This window comes from Pogona vitticeps, chromosome 1 (assembly GCF_051106095.1).
Source record: "Pogona vitticeps strain Pit_001003342236 chromosome 1, PviZW2.1, whole genome shotgun sequence".
Lineage (NCBI taxonomy): Eukaryota > Metazoa > Chordata > Lepidosauria > Squamata > Agamidae > Pogona > Pogona vitticeps.
In genome coordinates this window covers 264,277,495-264,297,895 of record NC_135783.1, presented here as the reverse complement: position 1 = coordinate 264,297,895, position 20,401 = coordinate 264,277,495, and the positions used below count along the sequence as shown (strand labels likewise).

At 40.2% G+C, this 20,401-nt stretch overlaps 1 protein-coding gene across 9 annotated transcripts in view; it reads left to right on the top strand.

Annotated features, from left to right (window-relative positions):
* Positions 1–15,080, top strand: part of SCUBE2 (signal peptide, CUB domain and EGF like domain containing 2) — a 93,864-nt gene extending 78,784 nt beyond the window's left edge. For all 9 annotated transcript variants that reach the window (XM_072985746.2, XM_072985747.2, XM_072985750.2 and 6 more), the window contains 4 exons: positions 4,488–4,685; positions 6,204–6,356; positions 8,507–8,586; positions 14,773–15,080. In XM_072985746.2, coding sequence (XP_072841847.2) covers positions 4,488–4,685; positions 6,204–6,356; positions 8,507–8,586; positions 14,773–14,925 — 584 coding nt within the window. In that variant the 3' untranslated portion in view covers positions 14,926–15,080. The remainder of the gene's footprint in view (positions 1–4,487; positions 4,686–6,203; positions 6,357–8,506; positions 8,587–14,772) is intronic.
* The last annotated feature ends 5,321 nt before the right edge of the window (positions 15,081–20,401 follow it).

Below are 20,401 nucleotides of genomic sequence, written 5' to 3'. Positions count from 1 at the left end.
TAACCCTGTGCCATCCAGATATTATTCCTCGGGAGTTTATAATCCCAAATGAGAGCATGAAGGTGGCAGGTATTGAGGGGCAGGTAATCTCTCTGCCAGTAGCAGAGGTACCTGTCAACTTTCAAGGCTGGAGGGGAGCTTGGCGGCTAGCAATTTCATCGACTCTGCCAGCAGCCGTGCTCGTGGGAAATGACCTGGCTGAACATGTGAAACGGGTGCTAGTGATTACACGCTCACAAGCCACCACGGGGACAGTTCAGGGGGGTAATGATGAGCCAGAGGCGGAAGCAGAGGGGAGTTCAGAAGCTGTGGTGGAAACCTTAACCACAGACAGCAGATTTGGACAGGAGCAAAAGGCAGACGCCACTCTCCAAAAGTGTTTTGAACAGGTGACTGACGCCCAGCTAACACCTGAAACCCCAGTGAGATTTCTGGAGAAAAAGGGGATTTTATATAGAGAAACCCTGAGGAACATCTCAAAAGGGGGAGATGGGATCAGAAGTCAACTGGTGGTACCTGAAAAGTATCGCCCCATGATCTTACAAAGGGGGCACTCTGACATGTTTGCTGCACACTTAGGAGTGAACAAAACACAGCAGAGAATCACACAGAATTTCTACTGGCCTGACATAGGGAAGCAGATCAGGGAGTTCTGTAAACAATGTGATGTGTGTCAAAGGCAGGGGAATAACCGCGACAGGACCAAAGCAAAGTTGTGCCCTTTGCCTGTGATTGACACTCCGTTCAAATGCATAGGGGTGGATATTGTGGGACCTTTGCCCAAGGCCACAAAGAGGGGGAATAGGTTCATACTAACAATTGTGGACCATGCCACAAGGTATCCTGAAGCCATACCCTTGACAAACATCGAAACTAACACAGTGGCCGATGCTTTGGTGGGGTACATGTCCAGGATGGGATTTGCCTCAGAGATAATCACAGATTTGGGCACATCGTTCACGTCAAAGCTCATGAAACGCTTATGGCAAATCTGTGGAATTAAGCACAAGGAAACCACTGCCTATCATCCGGAAAGTAATGGGTTAACTGAGAAGTTCAATGGGACTCTGATGCGCATGATAAGGGCTTACTTGGCAGAGAATCCAAACAATTGGGACCAGAAGCTGCAATCCCTTTTGTTTGCTTATCGATCAGTGCCACAAGCCAGTACCGGGTTCAGTCCATTTGAACTTTTATTTGGGAAAGGGGTGAAGGGGCCCCTTGATTTGATCGAGCAGGGTTGGGGGCAGATCGCCCAGGGTGACCCACAAGACGTTGTGACTTACATAGACACCTTGATGAATGACCTAAGGAGAAACCTAGAGCTATCAGCAGAGACCCTGCCAGCTCAAAAGGTCAGAAAGAAAGCTTGGGATGACCAGGAAGGCAGGGAGAGGCGCTTTAACCCAGGGGAGGAAGTGCTTTGGCCTAGGCTCTGCAGAGAGAGCAAACTGCAGCTGGGTATCCCAGAAAGAAAATACTTGGGTCACAAGGTAGGGGGAGGAGTGATAAAACCCCTGGAGGCCAAAATAGAAGCAGTTCGTGATTGGCCTAGACCCAACACCAAGAAAAAAGTCAAATCATTTCTTGGGTTGGTGGGCTACTACAGAAAGTTCATCCCGAGGTTTAGCGAGATTGCGGCTCCGCTGACCGATCTGACGAGGAAGAAGGCTGATGACCGCATCCCGTGGACCAGCGACTGTGAGGCGGCGTTCCAGAGGTTGAAGGAGGCGCTAATCAACTATCCAGTCCTGCGTGCTCCAGACTTCGACCGGGAGTTCATTATCTACACCGATGCGTCTAACCGCGGGGTAGGAGCAGTTCTGTGCCAAGAGGAGGAGAATGGTGACCAGCATCCAGTGTCCTACCTGAGTAGGAAACTTCAAAAAGGTGAGAGACATTTGGCAACCGTGGAGAAGGAGTGTTTGGCCATAGTCTACGCGATCCAGAAGGCCAAGCCTTACATCTGGGGAAGACATTTTATTCTGTGTACTGACCATTCACCATTGCAATGGTTAAAGACAATGAAAACCCACAATAGCAAACTTATGAGGTGGGCTTTGAACTTACAGGACTATGACTTTGAAGTGAAGGTGGTCAGAGGGTCAGTGAACTGTGTTGCTGACGCCTTATCAAGAAGACCTGAAGACTGAAGACGGCGAAAGAACATGGACTATATGTATATAATGAAAACAAAAAGTTAAAATGTACCTGGTTTTAAATTGGTTTGTATTAATAAAGGTAAATTGATGTAATGTATATGGTAAATGTTTAAATGCCTATTTGAAATGTTTAACTTAGAATGTAAGTAAGTATAATATGGTATGTATAAATGTTGTTGTGTGTTTTATACAGGTTGTTTTTTGGGAAAAAGCACCTTAGCTTTCCCCCTACAAAACAACTTATAAAGAGGGGAGGTGTTACATAACAGCACTGATGTTACCTGTCTGTCATGGGTTTGGAGGGAAAGTTCCATCCTATGGGGAGTGGAAGGCGGGACATCAGGAGGAGGGGCTGTACTGTATAAATATGTGATGCCTGTGTGGTGAAAGAAGATGCTGAGACAGACTGTGAGACACTGGGTTGGGACGAAGCAGCAGCTGGGGAAGAAGAAGCTGTTGTGGGAGTCTGGGTGTCTGACAGGGTACTACTGTGTGTCAGAGTACCAACCTGATAAGTTCAGGTGTCTGTGGGTTAGCCAGAACTGATGGGTTCAGGGTCTGTGCTTTAAGTTAAAGGTTCTAGGTGAACCAAACTGTATGCTTGTGTGTGTGAGAATAAGCCACGTTACTTTATTTTATTCACCTGATTGTTTTATTTACCCTGTTTGTATTTAAAATAAACCTTATTCTTTTGTTGTTTAAAAATCCATCCCTGGTCTGTGTGACTTATTATAGGGAATGGTTGGTGGCAGCTTAGTAACTGTGTGGCAGATCCCAGTAGGTCTGGGTTTGTCACAAGCAGTACTTCCCAACGTTGGGTAACTCAGGTGACCTTTGGAGTGCAATTCATAGAGGTCTTCAGCTGTGCTGCCCGGGGTTTCTAGGAGTTGCAATCTAAGAACACCTGGATTACCCAAGGCTAGAAATCACTGTCCTAAAACTTAGCTGACTGCCTGCACTAAGACTCCTAAAATGCCTATTCCCTGTTTCTATCCTAATTAACATCTACTTGTTATCCTCTGCTCTCATGTGATGACCACTACATCTCATAAAACTAGTTTTAGAAGAGGTAGCCATGTTAGTCTGTGCAAGCATATAAAGCAAAATCCAAACAAACAAAACAAAGCAAAAAACAAACAAACATGTGGCACCTTAAAGACTATTATATCTTAATGTGAGCTTTTGAGGATCATGTCGACATCTTCAAACCTATTGAAAAAAATGAAATACAGAAGGAATACTGAAATAAGAAGTTAAACATTCATTAGGTTAAGAATATTAGGTGTGTGTTTACATCTCAGGTACAGTAATTTATGGCCTATGTTTGGTGTTCTTGTGATAGCCTTTGCTGGACTAGTAGTATAGGCTGAATCAAAACTGTATAAGTCGTACGATGAACCTTATAAGATGGTGTTTGAAAAATTGTTTCTGTGGCCCCCTTCAAACGTTCCAGCCTCACCTTAGTTTTTGTGATGACAGTGCAAAAGATTCTTGTTGTGGTCTCTTTTCTTTGCCCTCCCTTCAGCTTCAAAGACACTAGCACATCCACCCATTTCAATAAACTCTTTCTCTTTTAAGTTTTAAGCATTCAAGCCTTCATTTGTCTGTGCTACCATTTATTTCCATAGACAAAGATGTACTATATGTGGATTTTACTATTTCACTTGGAATCCTCTGAAGTGGGTGTGGCAACCCCAGACCTACTGGAGTATCCCACCCTGTAGTTATGCTGCCACCAACCATTCCCTATAAGGAGTCACACAGACCAGGAATGGATTTTAATAAACAAAAGAACAAGGTTTATTGAAACAACAAACAGGGTAAATAAAAGAATCAGGTAAATAGGAAACTGGAACGTGGCATAGTCCCAATCACACACATACAACAGCTTGGTTCCCACGGAACACTTTAAGGTAACGCACAGACCCTGAACCTATCAGTTCTGGCTACCTAGATAGAAACCTGAACCTATCAGGTATGTACTAACTGACAAACAGTTGTACCCAGTCTGACACACAGACTCCAACTCCCCTTCTCCACACAAGCTCCAAATATATATACAGTACAGCTCCTCCCCCCTGATGTCCCGCCTTCCACTCCCCATAGGATGGAACTTTCCCTCCAAACCCATGACAGACAGGTACCATCAGTGCTGTATGTGACAGTGGGTACTCGTTATTAATGGTTTTAAGAAGAGGAAAACAGTGTCTGAAACTGCATCAGAGGACAAAGCAGTTTGCCCTGTTGAAATATTTGTTAGTTCGATTGCTTTACCTGGTTTTCTCCTCTCTTTCCTGGCTGTGAACAATATCTACTCTTCTTCAGACAGGCACTGTGGTGGTGAGCTTGGAGATTTTACAGGATACATTGAATCCCCAAACTATCCAGGAAACTACCCTGCAAACACTGAGTGCATCTGGACTATAAATCCACCTCCTAAACGCCGAATTCTGATTGTGGTTCCAGAAATATTTTTGCCAATAGAAGATGATTGTGGAGACTACCTAGTGATGAGGAAAAGTGGTAAGTTTAAGCATATGTTTGAATGTCTGGGTCAGATATAGCTCTCTCTTTCTCTCTCTTGATTAGTCTGTATTTCATCAGCCAAAGCCATTCCTATGAAACCTAGCTCAGAAATGAGGTATGGGATGGGCCACTGTGGATCTTCAGATTTTTGAACTTCGGCTCCCATGATTCTTCACCATTGACTATGCTGGGTAGGTCTGATGAGAAGTGTAGGCCGAAGCCATCTGGTGGGGCTTAGCTACCACTCCTTGATATAACATACCCTCAATGAGAACAGATTTGGCAAATATTCCACATTAAAGATGAAAAAAAGGACATGTAAGGAACAAAACTTTACTGTGGAACCAGAATAATTCATGTTGGACAGAATAGGGGAAGGAAATTCTCCTTTCTGACCTTATGTGCCTTTCCTCATGTGTCCACTGACAAGCTCGTTCTCTAGAACAGCTATTTTTAACCATTTTTAGCCATGGCCATGAACACAATATAAAAGAAATGCAGGCCAAATCAAGATTGTATGATTCATGCAACAAACGTTGTAAGATGCTGTGTGAAGAATTGTTTCCAAACTGTGGTCCCCGCCAAATGTGCCAGGGCTCCTGAGGAGGCCATATGACACCCCCCCACCCATTGAGAGTGGCTCCGCTCGATTCTGAAGGCAAGTGATTGTTGGTGCTGCTGAGCCCTGGTGTCTCTTTTTTGTGGCAGTGGCAAGAAAAAGCATCCATTGATACCTATTGCTGTTATAGGAGACCTTAGCTTTGGGAAGTTGCAGGGTGAACTACTAGAAGCGACTAGTAGACTGCGAGTTTAACTAACAGATAGGGTTATTAAGTAAGCTGGCAGGTCCTCATTGTAAGATGAACCAGTTAGGGTTGAACTGTGTTTGAATTTAGAGGTATTTGGCTAGGCAGGGCCAGTCTCTGAGTTTCCTCAAGTTGAGGAAAACATAGTAGAAGGAGGCCGCTAGAAGGATTTTAGGAAGCAAAAATAAAAGCAGATAGGACATTCAGGAATGACTAGTTTGTAGTGAGCAATCACCTGGTTAAATAGCCTGCTGTGGTGATGGTGGAGCATGAGCCACCTCAGAGTAGATAGACTGAAATACTGTGCCTTTAAATATAGAAACTGCTAAGCCTATGTCTGACTCAGTGTTCTGAAAATAAAACTTCTGTTTCACTCCTGGACTCTGCCGTGGTCAATAGTTTTAGCCATAAATGGGACAGTCTGTTTAAAGGACCCCTTCAATGATAATGAAACATCAACTAGTATATTACAATGTGGCAATTATTATTCACCATATAGAATATAGGGAGTAGGTAAAGTCATGTTGCCAACCTCCCATTTTATTGAAAAGGTTTCACAAATTCAAGCAGCAGAAAAGGAAAAAAAATCTTCAAGGAACATAATAATGGTAGTAAATACTTAAGGGAGAAGAGAAGCAAGGGCAAGCTGTTTGTTGCTCAGAAGGAAAACCTGTATTTAATGTCTACCTTTGTCAATTTTATTTGGAAGCTTCCTCCAATTCTGTGACCACATATGAAACCTGCCAAACCTACGAACGCCCAATAGCCTTCACTTCCCGGTCTAAAAAGCTATGGATTCAGTTCAAATCAAATGAAGGAAATAGCGCTAAAGGATTCCAAGTCCCTTATGTAACGTATGATGGTAAGGAGCTATTATGAAGCTGAAGTGTGGGCATTTCACTACTTGAAACTTTTAAAAAAATTATTTAGACACGATCTCAGAGATTTGGCAGGAGGGGTTGAAGTAGGATATCAGTTCTGCATCTATGGCAGGGGTGGGCAATTAATTTCTATAGGGGGGGGCACATGAAAAATCTGAACTGTGTTTGGGGGCCGAACCAACTTTACTTAAAAATAAAATGAAACCCAATGTTATGATAGTTTTTATTTTAAACTTGTTAATCTTCACAAATACTAAAGAGGTTTTTTGCGGTATGTTAAAGATAAGCAACTGATCAATTTTAGACAAAAAAGCTATAAATGGTTTTGATGTTCAAAACTGTCCATGGGCCGGACAGGCTCGTAGGCAGAATGTGGCCCTTGGGCTGCACTTTGCCCAGGTCTGATCTATGGGAAAGTTGGCTTTTCATAAAGTTTGACTACAGAATTTCAAGTCAGATGAACTGACATTGGGAATATTGTGTAGACATGCTGAAAAAGTTCATCAATCACTATGCTACCAGGACAGTTTTATTTGATGCTAGAATTGTTGGTTGATGTAATCTTCATTCTCTAAGAGCCCACCTCTCCGAAAGCAGAGCATTGATGTTGTCTAGCTTTGAATCACATCACATCAGCTGAAATATATCTGTGAAGATTCTCAGTCATCCAGGGGAAGTTGTCTGGAAGTTGAGTCATTGCATGTTACCATGACTCAACCTCAAGATAAAAAAAAAAGTCCAATTGCCATGACTCAGCTTCCAGACATCAGCTGAAAGTCTCTCTGAATTTTGTTCAAATTGTAAGACGGGAACAAAGCCTGAAATGTTGCTAAAATAATTTATTCATCATCTGCCCTTACTTTTGCAAGTGGTTCACTCTTTGCAAGTGTTACTTACCATGCCAAATATGAACATATAAACCATTCTTGTTAAAATGTTAGAAAAGTACCTACATTGTCCCTTAAAAGAAGAAAAAGGAAGAATATATTATCAGTCATTAACTGTAATGCATTAAATCCAGGCTCAGGGGGTGGTGTATCTGCTTATAAAATAGTGCCGTTTGCAACTATGTAGCTTTAGAATTGAATGTAGGATCTTTTATGAGAAAAGGAAGTCTAATTGATGGAATTGATAAATTTCATATTTATTTATCTGTTTGGTCAGAACACATTTTCACACAAAATGAAATAGAAAAGCTATATATTTACGTGTCTAAGATATTAGGAGGGTAGGACAGAGATCCATTTTCAGTAATGCTGTCTTGGACTTATTGTATTTTGTACTGTATTTCACAGAATATATTTTTGTTCACTTAGATTGGCATATGTGTAGTCTAAATAGTCTACATTGCTTTATTGGTATGCAGTTTACATCATTTGATTTAGGACTACCTCAGGGATTATTGTTTCCCCCAGGAAATGCCTTTTCTTCTGATGTACTAATGGCTTTACACTTTCTGTTTTGATGTTCAATTTTGGACTAATCAGTGTTTCAGGTAGAAGCAAGCAAAGCTGGCAGATTCATGCCCCTCACATAATATCTTTAACCAGTTATTCTAATGCAAACAGTGGGACTAGTAAAAGCCAGTAAAGAATGGAATTGGTTTGAACAGGGGCATCGGAATACAAATTGACACAAAAAACAGTTGGATGTATGGGGCAAATACCCAAACAATATTTTAGATCTTGGATCCAATGAATATTACTCTTTCATTAACCCTTTATTGCGCAGGAACCCACCAGAGCAGAACACAATGACCTGGAATGACAATTTTCAATTAAGATAACCTAGCCCAAATTCACAACACATTTGTGGCTAGATGAGACAGATGCAGCAAGCCACTAACTGTCCACATAAACATTCATTTTCTGACTGGAACAGGTACTGGAACTAAAGGGTTAATGAAACAGTAATTCATTGGGTTTGAGGTCTAAAATACTACATGCTGTTAAACAAAGATTTTGATTTATTATACAAATACATCAAAGAAGGAAAGTGAGATTGTTTGGGGGGCATATTTCAAACATTATAAGTTGATTTTTCAAGCAAGAAAATTATTTAAGATATGCGATATCACCATATATTACCATATAGTGGTATAGGCAAGTAATAAATTCTGTGTCTTCAACAGAGGATTATCAGGAACTAATAGAAGATATAGTCCGTGACGGTAGATTGTATGCATCAGAGAATCATCAAGAGATCCTTAAGGTAGGAATAAAGTTTACATAGAAGAAAATAAATACATTAACAAATATGTCCAACTTTATTCAGTTTCAGGACTTATTATCTCTCCAATATAGTTCTGTTTTCGAAAACTGACCTGAGGATGAATTGTCTTAAAATGTACAAAAGGCATCTCTCTCATTTCATGTGCCAAGACTGCTAATTTGATATGGGAAAAAATTTTAAATGTGTAAAGAGGGCATGTATAACCTTGAAAATGGGGGTTATAAATAAATATAATTTTTAAGTAGTAATATTTTGTTGTTGTTTAGTCGTTGAGTCATGTCTGACTCTTCATGGCCCCATGGACCAGAGCACGCCAGGCCCTCCTGTCTTCCACTGCCTTCCAGAGTTTGGTCAAATTCATGTTGGTAGCTTCAATGACACTGTCCAACCATCACATCCTCTGTTGTCCCCTTTTCCTCTTGCCCTTACACTTTCCCAACATCAGGGTCTTTCCCTGGGAGTCTTCTCTTCTCATGAGATGGCCAAAGTACAGTGGTGCCTCGCTTAACGAGCACACCGTTTAACAACGAATCCGCATAGCGACCCGTTTTTTGTGGTCGCTAATGCGATCACATTGCGATGTTTAGATAGGCTAAACATCGCATTGCGATCATTTCTGCACCCGGCGGCCATTTTGGGAACAGCTGATTGGCGGTTCCAAAATGGCCACCAGGTGCAGAAAATGGCCACCCGCACCATTTTCGCACCCTGCCCTCGCTTACCAAGGGCTCGAAAATGGCGGTGCTATGGAGAAACTTCGCAGAACGGTGAGTTTAAGAGCCATAGGAACGCATTAAACTTAGTTCTGTGGCGTTTTCTGTTCCGTATAGTGATGTTTCCCCATAGCGACGGTTAATCCGGAATGGATTAACCTCGCTATGCGGGGCACCACTGTATTGGAACCTCAGCTTCAGGATCTGTCCTTCCAGTGAGCACTCAGGAGTGATTTCCTTCAAAATGGATAGGTTTGTTCTCCTTGCAGTCCAGGGGACTCTCAAGAATCTCCTCCAGCACCACAATTCAAAAGCATGAGTTCTTCTGCGGTCAGCCTTCTTTATGGTCCAGCTCTCACTTCCATACATTGCTAATGGAAAAACAATAGCTTGGACTATGCGGACCTTTGTCAGCCAGGAGATGTCTCTGCTAGGTTTGTCATCACTTTCCTGCCAAGAAACAGGCGTCTTTTAATTTCGTGGCTGCTGTCACCATCTGCAGTGATCATGGAGTCCATGAAAGTCAAATCTGTCACTGCCTCCATATCTTCCCCTTCTATTTGCCAGGAGGTGAAGGGACCAGTGGCCATGATCTTATTTTTTTTTATGTTGAGCTTCAAACCATTTTTGCACTCTCCTCTTTCACCCTCATTAAGAGGTTCCTTAATTCCTCCTCACTTTCTGCCATCAGAATGGTATCATCTGCATATCAGAGGTTGTTGATATTTCTTCTGGCAATCTAAATTCCGGCTTGGGATTCATCTAGTCCAGCCTTTCGCATGATGTATTCTGCATATAAGTTAAACAAGCAGGGAGATGATATACAGCCTTGTCGTACTCCTTTCCCAATTTTGTTGTTCCATATCCAGTTCTGTTGCTTCCTGTCGCACGTATAGATTTCTCAGGAGATAAATAAGGTGATCAGACACTAACATTTCTTTAAGAACTTGCCATAGTTTGCTGTGGTCCACACAGTCAAAAGCTTTTGCGTAGTTAATGAAGCAAAAGTAGATGTTTTTCTGGAACTCTCTGACTTTCTCCATAATCCAGCACATGTTAGCAATTTGGTCTCTAGTTCCTCTGCCCCTTCGAAATCCAGCATGTACTTCTGGGAGTTCTTGGTCCACGTACTGCTGAAGCCTACCTTGGAGGATTTTGAGCGTAACCTTGCTAGTGTGTGAAATGAGTGCATTTGTACAGTAGTTGGAGCATTCTTTGGCACTGCCCTTCTTTGAGATTTGAATATAGACTGAAAGTAGTAATATACTGAATGTCTATTGGACAAAAGAGATAATCTACAAGCAAGTCATCCCTAAACTCACCTGACAGTTGGGGAGTGGAAAGTCAACGTTTGGAATTTTGTATTAATGAAATATATAATGATTAAGGAAGGGGTATAAGAAACATAAACCTAGAAATGTGAGATGTTATCATATAATGAAGGTTTGAATAGCAGCACATGGCTAGTTAGTGGTTGCTTCAAGAAAAACAGCTAGTTTTGCTAGAGTAGCAAAATACATGTAAAAAGCTTTTGTCTGTGGGAGGTTAGGAAAACACATTGTACATGAATGTAGTTTGCTATTTTAGAAAAAAAGCCATAAGAAAAAAAACCTAATTTTCGCTATGTTAGCAGAAGAACTAGAGTTGTTTATAGTTTCCTTACCAACCATTAATGCTTAAATATGTATTTTTAGAAAGCTTGTTACCTGTGCAGTCCTATACATGTCTGCTCAGAAGTCAGTTAATTGGGGCTTATTCTTGTGTCTATGTACGTTGGCTTTCAGCAAAACAACAAAGCTGGTCTTAAAGAAGCCTTTGCCCCCACTTTCCTCTTCATTTTCCTGTTTTTCTCTCTCTCTCTCTCTCTCTCTCTCTTTCTCTCTCATGCTCACAAACATTCATACACTTTTACACATTTTAATCTACTCCTTTTCTGCTCTTAATGTAATTAAAAAGCAGTTACAAAACAAGCAGTTTCCTTGTAAAACATGCTTAAGGGCTATCTCTAACACTTTGATAATAGTGCCATTTAGCATTGCTGCATACACTGTGCGTACATGCAATTAATTACTGTTTTCCGTGAAAATAATATGTGTTCCGATTATGCCCATATAAGATAATCATACAAGTATAATTGAAGATAACAGGCTTGTATGATGAGTGGCTGGAGCACCTGAATAAGAAGTATGCATAGGATGAACACTAATATGATTGGTAGATAGATGATGGAATGTTGAGTGCAAGGCTCAATGTTGATTGGTTGCTGTGACTGGAATGTTTTTGGCAGGGAATCGGTTGAGAGATTCAGTCTATTTTGAGGGCAAGTTAATAAGGATCTTTTGAAGAATCTGATAGAGAATAATACTAGTTAGAAAACAGAGAGGTAATAAGAAAGAATGTCTTGTGACAGAGAGTTGAAAGGAATCTTACTGATACTGTTGTGTAGAGTCTGTGAAATTCCTGGCTCCTCTCTGGCCAGTCTTCTTTAAGACTTCATTCATCCTCCCTCCTTTCCTTTTTTAAAGCAATCTGTATATTTTTCAGTCAATTGCAATGGTGTTATGATGTAAGGCAGGAGTGAATGAGGGATTGTAGATATTGTAAACTTCTGTTGAAGCTTCATTGCAGTAGAGGACAGGGGTGTGTGTGTGTGTGTGTGTTTGTTTGTTTTGCATAGGAGTGGATCTGTGGTGACCAAGTTGGGCATTTGACCCTATTCCAGGCTTGAGATCCCTCCATCTGGGAAGGGTGTGCCCAGCTCAAGAAAGCCATGACAGCCCACTCACCCCCATGGTTACCAGTGGATTGTCCTACTGGTCTTGCATCCATTATCAGTCATTGGGTGTGTTAAATATGTGCATCAGCTGGTCACCAGATGCAAGACTATCCTGCTGCAAATAATCACATAATTAAAAATTATTCTTTTTTTCAGCAGGCGGGGAATGCAAAACTAGTTTCTCTTGTCTGGGTCCACAAAGAAGGGAAATTGCCCCAAAACAGGAAGTCAAACTGTCATGATTCCCACGTGGCCCCTGTTTGTTTCACCAAACTAAGAGCTCACACTACGTGTCTTTCAGCTGCCACCAGTTGATTACACCAACATTACCTATTATTAATAATCGAGGTCAACGTTGACAGAACAAGCAATGTTGTTAACTCCTAACAAACATCCCCCTTCATCCACTCTCAACCACCACTCTCCCACCCAAACTCCAAAACCCTCCTCAACTCTCCATCTCCCAATCTAAAACTCCCCCTCCTCCTACTGAGTCTCTTATATCTCCTGACTTCGCCCCTCCAGCACTCTGATTGGTCTGTGCATATGGCATATGAATATTCATGACCTGGGCAGACGCCACACGAATGAATTGACCCTGATGTCCAATACAGTTCAAAAGAAGGCCTTTTATAGAGCGACCTTGCTCTCTCTGATGTCTTATCCACCTGGCACAATCTCTTAAACTATCTCTGTCTGCACTAATGATGTACCTGAGTCAGGGTAGATTCTGATCCTTGAGTCTCTCTTGGTTTCTGCCCACAGACACCTTGTTCCTCCTCACATATCCTGTGCCCTCAGGTGGCTCTGTCTATTCCTCTGCCAAGTTGTCCAGGAGGAAATAGGGCAGGTTGCTTCTGGTAGGGGTGACTGCCCTCAGACAATGACAAACCAGATAAGCAGAGCCAGGTTTCCTCTCTGCCATGTTGGCTTAGCTCTCTTCCTCATCGCTCTCCTCCTCCTATCTCTCTGCCAACTGTTTAGGCTTCTTCTTTGTCTTCTTGCTGTTTGTGCCCCCTTTATATCACCCTCTGGGAGAAAAAAACTTTTTCCCGGACTTCTCACTCTTTGCTTTTGTTTTGCTTTTTGGATTGGATTCTGTCTCCCTCCTCCAAAGTGGGTGTGGATTCAGGACATTGCTCTATATGGGGCATCCATTCAGGATCCATAATGTGTTCAAAGCAGGGACCTGCCAGGAAACAGAAGGACATTGAGGCAGAACCCACCTGTGTGCCAAAGAACTGCCCACTCACTGCAACGTAGGGTATGATCACACAGAGAAATATACTGCTATCTGGATTGCTTGAAGACGGGTCTGGTGTGATTTATTTCTTGGTGATCACACAAGGTACAGGAAAATGGACTCCATCCCAACCCCAATCTGCACCCAAACTGGACCATTTTACTCCAGCTGTAGGGCTACTACCTTTGGGATCTGGGCTGGAGTGATTCCCCAGCAGACAGAATACCTTAAAGCTGCCCTTTGTGGTATGTATCTTTCCAGCCATCCAATTGCACCATTATAATATATTAATCACTCCATAAATAGAAACATTCCACCCATGTCACACAAATCTATGTAACAGAGAGAAAAGAAGAGATTATAGCAGAAAGAAAAAACCTTTTCACTCAGCATCTGAGTATAAAATAGACACCAGCTTGGGGCAAAGAGGCTGTGACATCTAAGTGGCAACTCCAAATATCTGGCACAGATTTGGTGGTGATTGTTCTTTTAGCTAAAGCCTAACCTAATGGTACTAAGAAATGGTGGGAAGGTTAAGGCAAAGGTACCAGAGATGTCTATGAATACCTGAAGAGTATGTGATAAGCTAATGTGAAGATGAGTGGAAAGGGATGTTTCCCTGGGGAAAAATGTCACAATGCGTTATTTTCTCTTTCATCTTCTCCTGAATTGAACAATGTTAATTGTGACAGAGAGAAGGATAAACTTGGAATGTAGGGCAAGGCATTCTTTTATTTTATTTACATCCCACCTTTCTGCCAAAAATGGCATTGAAAGCAAATAACGGTAATATCCATATAAAAGCTATACAATTAAAATACAAAGAGACATATCTTCCAAACCATAAACTAATTACCATTGCTTTTCATTCTACATTGAAACTGGTCCTGAAAGGCTGGTGGAGGCTAGACATGTTGATAGTTGAACCATGGGAGATAACTATGCCTTTTCTCTATAGTATAAATGGAATGATGATTAAAAAATATACAACCCATGAATATTGCTCGCTCCAGACCTGTCATATGAGAAATCTACATCATTTTGCCTGCCAAGGCTCACTTTCTATCAATGTAGGAATTAAAAAGGAAAAAACACGCTCATTTTCCATTGATCTGCTAGAAACCATGGTGAAATACTGGTAATTTTTATTTAATATAAATATGTTCTGTTTCATATTCTGGAAGCACAGAAATTAAGATGGCAACGATACAACAAAAATGGTACAATAATGTAACTTGCTCTAAGTCTCAGCATTTCTGTGGGCAGCCCTTTCTGTTACAGAGAAATGCATATTCAGGACATGACTTAGTGCTTCATCCTTCCTTCTCTGTGTTCCATAAAAACTGTATTAAATGTGGTGCTTTTGAACCAGAATTTTCAGGAACAATGTACAGTATTAAGTGTATAATGTATAACCTGCCATACAATTTCAGGATAAGAAGCTGATAAAAGCGTTGTTTGATGTCTTGGCACACCCACAGAACTACTTCAAGTACACAGCACAAGAATCCAGAGAGATGTTTCCAAGGTCTTTCATTCGGTTGTTGCGCTCTAAAGTCTCCAGATTTTTGAGGCCTTATAAATAGCAAACACTATACTTTGAAAATTTTTTAAAATCCCAACTGTACAGCAGGAAATTTTAAAACATAGGTTTTCTGTGATAGCGCAGTCTTCAGGAAGCTTGACGGCTATTTGTATACATTATGTACATTTTTAAATTAAAAATATAACTATTTCATTACTTTGCCTCTGTTTTTGTTCTTGCATGACCTACTGTTATAGAAAAAGTGGGTAATCCAACCCCCCCCCAATATTAGATAATGACTGCTTATATATGTTACATTGTCTCACCAACAACTTCAAAATCAACTTGTAGTTACAGTCAGTCAAGCATATAATACAAGTTATTCAGTACTGGAAAGATAGATTTCAAAAGGTCCATCTCATCAGGTCAATACATTATTAGAGCTGGTTAATAGATGAGTGTGTGCTGCACAGTGGTCATAGACATACAAGGCCACAGAGATTAGCCTGTATTTTGCTTGAAAATTCCTAATGTGTGGCTTCTAAGGTTTCCATAGTGCCAGCAATTCAGAACAGTAACTTTGTGATCTTGTAAATCGTGCGTGCAGTGAGTCACAGAAAGTTATCTAGAAGCCTGATAAGATTGAATGACACTTATTAACACACATGCACCAGATTTTTCATTTTGAAGTTACACTGCATGAGTTAAGAGGTATTATCTGACCCCATGAAAATTCCAATATGTTGAGAGTTAGCATTGCATTTAAGAATATGGTCAGCAGAAGAATACACTTGTATTTCCTGAATCAATTGAGAATGTTCCCCTTGCTCAATGGAGATAAGCTAATGACAATTAGAGTATGTCACTTTTTTGTGTGTGAAAGAGAAAGAAAGAAAGAAAGAAAGAAAGAAAGAAAGAAAGAAAGAAAGAAAGAAAGAAAGAAAGAAAGAAAGAGAAAAATTTTTAATGGTGAGTAGCTGAAATTTGTTTATGTAACTCTTAAGGTGAAAATGTTACAGAATGCCTACATTGTGCTTCTAATTCTCTGTGAATTCTGCAACAAAATATGATTCTAAAATGTTGCCTTCTGGTTCATGACGGTTAATGATCTATATCATTCTGGATGCATTATCAAAATACAGCCAGTGAATCTAAAAACTGAATTTCATCCTGGATTAATTGCTAAAGCTTTTGGCTTTATATTATTGTCTTTATCAATTTAGGTTATCCACATAAAATGGTTACAGTTCTATTATTGCTCACTTGATATCGTCTTGGAGCCCCAAAAGTTGGATGTAAAATGAATTGGCTCATTTATCATGTTCCATGGGCACTTTATTTTTCCTGCAAAGATTTCCTTCACTATAATCACAAATAATGGTTGGCTTGCAATTTTATGAATCCTTATGAAAAATTACTACATTTTGAATTGTTCAGCATTTGAGGTCATCACCCATTGCACTTTGACTGCCAGATAAATCCACAGATGGGTCTCTACTAGAAATGTTAATGCACAGGTAGGAACAAGTATAAGTAGACTACCTACCTCCAGAAGGGTTAGAAACATGAGGAGGTAGGCCTCAGGTACCCTTCAGGCATCTGGTCCTCAAGCTGTGATAGGCTTTAAAGATCAGAACTAGCATTTTGATACAAGAAATTTCCCCAAACCAGAGAAGTTGATGAAACGTCAGCACAGTATGATAGTATATCTAGCAGCTGCATTTTGAAGAAACTGCAGTTTCTGCACAGTGCCTTCAATGGCAGCCCCCTGTAGAATATGTTATAATAGGATAACCTGGAGTTTAGTAGAGCATAGTTAACCAAGATTAAGTTTTTTTTCTAGGATCACTAGTCCTGATGCAATAAATGAGATTTTGTATGCTGTGATAGCAAGGTGCAATTGTTCACTCGGCTTTCATTCTATAGTAGTAACAAAGTTTCATGGTTGAATAAAGGATACAAGTGCACAGACATAGCTGGTAATTTAGGTTTATTACCACGTTCAGTCATGTTTACAATTTTCATTCCAGTTTCAGATCTGAAAGCAGTGCATAGGTCCAAGAATTTTAGCTCAAAGTTGTAAGATTGCCTATGTTGATTAAGCTTCACTTTAAGGTTTGCCATACATCTGTTCAATATGTGGAATTTTCCATTTGGCCTCCAAGTAAGGACATGCTGGCACTCTTACAATGCCTGTGTGCTGAAGTCCACTTTTATGTATAAATACAGTGGACCCTTGACTTACAGACGGCTTGACTTACAGACTTTTTGAGTTACAGAGTTCTCTGGCTGCAAAATTTAGGTTTGACTTGCAGCCTGAGAATTGACTTACAGACCAGAAAAAAAACCAAAATGGAACAAAAACGGCCAGTTACGGGATTAATCGGTTTTCAATGCACTGTAGGTCAATGGAGACTTGACCTACAGACTTTTTGACCTGCAGCCACCATTCAAATACGGATCAATTCCGTAAGTCAAGGGTCCACTGTATATAAAATAATGTTCAGTCTGTTGCCAGGAGATTATTTTTGTAAAAAAATATAGTATATTCCATCTCAATGAGACTTTGATCCTTTGTCTTCATACTGTGAATATTTCCTCGGAATGTGCCTCCTTGCAGAGAGATTTGCCATATCCATATCCAGATATGTACAAAATACCCAGCTTCAAATCAGAGGGTGAAAAATGCTGAGATTTCATTAGGACCTAACCTCTGTTATCTAGGTAATCCTTCATGGTCACCTTAATTAATGACATACACAAATCAAACTCTGCAGGCACTTATGTCGCTTTTTGTATTCTCAATATACGTATTCAATCGCAAGTGACAAATCTCTAATGGTCTCATTATCCAAACAAAGGATTTGTTCCTGCTAAGGCATATGGCTTGTTACTGAAGTTTTCAAAATTTCTCCTGTCATCCAGATGTAGCAAAGCTGGATTCAACATAATTAGTGCTTTTTATGGTGACAGTTCATGGGTTTTGTTCCTCTGGAAGATTGGTGCTGTGGCATTTTCTCTTATACTTTATTTTCATGTCAGGCTTCCAGTAAGAAACTTTTAATTAGCACAGAAATTATATATTTTTAAAGCTCCAGAAGTGGAGGTTCAGCAAAGAAGTAAATCTCTAAGGACTTTTTCCTCTACCCCAAGGATTTTAAGGGGAAATAGTTTTGAAAGACATGGCCGAAAGAAAAGAATCTTGGATATGAAATTCAGTTGTGCTCTCCTTTACAATCGGCTACAATAGGCTGATAGATGGATTTTTGCCCTGCATGCATAAACCCTCGTGGATGAGGCATATAGAAGTGTTGACCTAACTATAACTTGAAGGGGTAATTTTTTTAAAAAAGCTCATTTGTGATCGCTCCTTTTCAAGGTTTCATGGCTTCATTTTTTTATAGCCAGATGAGGCAAGAAAGATGGGAACAAATGAAAGATGAATGAGGGGTGTGTATGGCATCTCAGTGGATTTTAGCACTGCTATAAGAGGATGTTAATATATACTGAAGGAGGCAGGTTTTACTTGCAACAAGGCTGAAAGAAGTAGAGGGAACTTTTCTTTCTCAAGGTAGAAGACTGTAATTATCTTACAGTCACTTGGTGGGATTTACCGAGTAAATGTTGTCTAGTGGGGTGGGGTAAAAAGCAAATAAATAAATAAATAAATAAATAAATAAATAAATAAATAAATAAATAAATAAATAAATAAATTTACAGCCATGATAAATACGCAAATGTGTTTTACAGAGATGCCAAAGTACTGTAGATTTTATGGTGGCTGTAGAAAGATAAGAAAACCATAAGTTATAGGGATCCGGTTGTGAGTAAAGGGTGGATCTCTATAACATAGGGTTAAAAATGTAACTGGAGGAGGTAGGTTAGGACAATGAGGGTTCTGCAACATGGTAGGGATTAATAGTTAGAATTTATGTCTTCAGGTAAACCATGTTAAGGTATTGAATTATCACAGGTATACATTCATATGTTACCATGTTTGTGTAATACACTTTGAGCGCTTCTTTTGCATCAGATAGGGTGATTTTTTTTCATATAGTGTGAGGTCAAACTATAGTAGCATAGCTATACTATTTACAAGCTTCCACTGATGTTCCCATATGTCACCTTTCCCTCCTGTTCACTGCCCAGGCCATTCCATTCTAACCACCATCTCTTTCTACATGTGCTCAGACATAATACATTTTTATTTTATTTTTTATATTTTTTTTGTTACGGCACTGACTGCCAAATTTCAGACACTTAGTTTCTGGAGTTTACATACCAGGTACCTTAAAGTAAAAAAAAATCTGGAGTGATTTGTCCCTCATCTGATTACATTTGTAATTTTTAAATTCATTTAAATGTGCTAGGAGAACTAACTTCATCCTAGAATCAAATCTGGCGTTTCTCCTTCAGTCTGGACTTTACAGAAATTTATCCTAATAAGGCCAGTTTAGGATGCAATCAGATGGACATTTGTCCTGCGGGTTGGTCTGATTTGGGAACCAGTGATGACATGTGCCATTGCAAACCAGCTACTTCCTGATCAATACCTACCCATGCCTTTTTGGGTCCCTGACAGGGGAGTTTTTAACTTTTTTATGTGGGTGGGGCCACTCCATTTTTGTTTGTTTGTTTCATGTTTGATTGCTAGGATCAAATCAAAGCAAATGGCTTAAGCTGTCCATTCGCTTAAGCCACATAATTATCTTTAGAAATGGGAAGGCTTCCTTACTACTTCCCTGTGGAGGGGAAGGAAGAGGAAGTTTTCAATTTCCTTTATATTGTTGCTAACTTGCCAATGAAGCTTTGAAATTATCACTGATGCACTGTGGGGGTAGCAACAATTAAAAAGAAATGAAAAGCAAGCAAGCAGAAAGTATACTTCCCATTTCTCAACGTTGCTAAGTGTTGTAGGCGAAGCATGGAGGAGGAGGAAAAGACAAGAGAGTTTTTGTTTGGTTTTATTTTCTTTCCATTTAAAAGGAAAAAAAATATTAGTCTAGATAATACTAAACAGGGTCAGCTGAGATGTGGTGTGGTTGATCCTTGCATGCGAATGCAAAAATCACCTGAAATGACACCATACCTAAAAGGGACCCTATTTAGCATGATCTAGCCTAAGCCAGGTCAGGATAAGTGGGAAGTCTAATTGTATCCTTAGATTCAGGCCTCAACTCAATTTGGAGCGCAGTTCTAATCTACAGATACCTGCAGAGCATGTCATATTCAGGAGATAAAAATGTTCAGGGCACAAATGTAGGGGGGATTTATCTTAAATGTGCTAGGAGAACTAATTTCTAATGCAAAGTTGGCTCTGTCCTTTCACAAAATAACCTGCAGTCAGCCAGCCAAAACACTAGAGATTCCATGAGGTCTATTTTTCGAATTCTACCATGCGAAATTAGTTACAGGTGAAAATCCTGTTGCATAGTTATGCCAATGAAAGGGCAATGCCATTAGAAGTGTGCAAATCTGTGATTTTGGACTACAAATCCCAGAATTTTCCAGGAAGCATATCAGCACACCTCTAAATG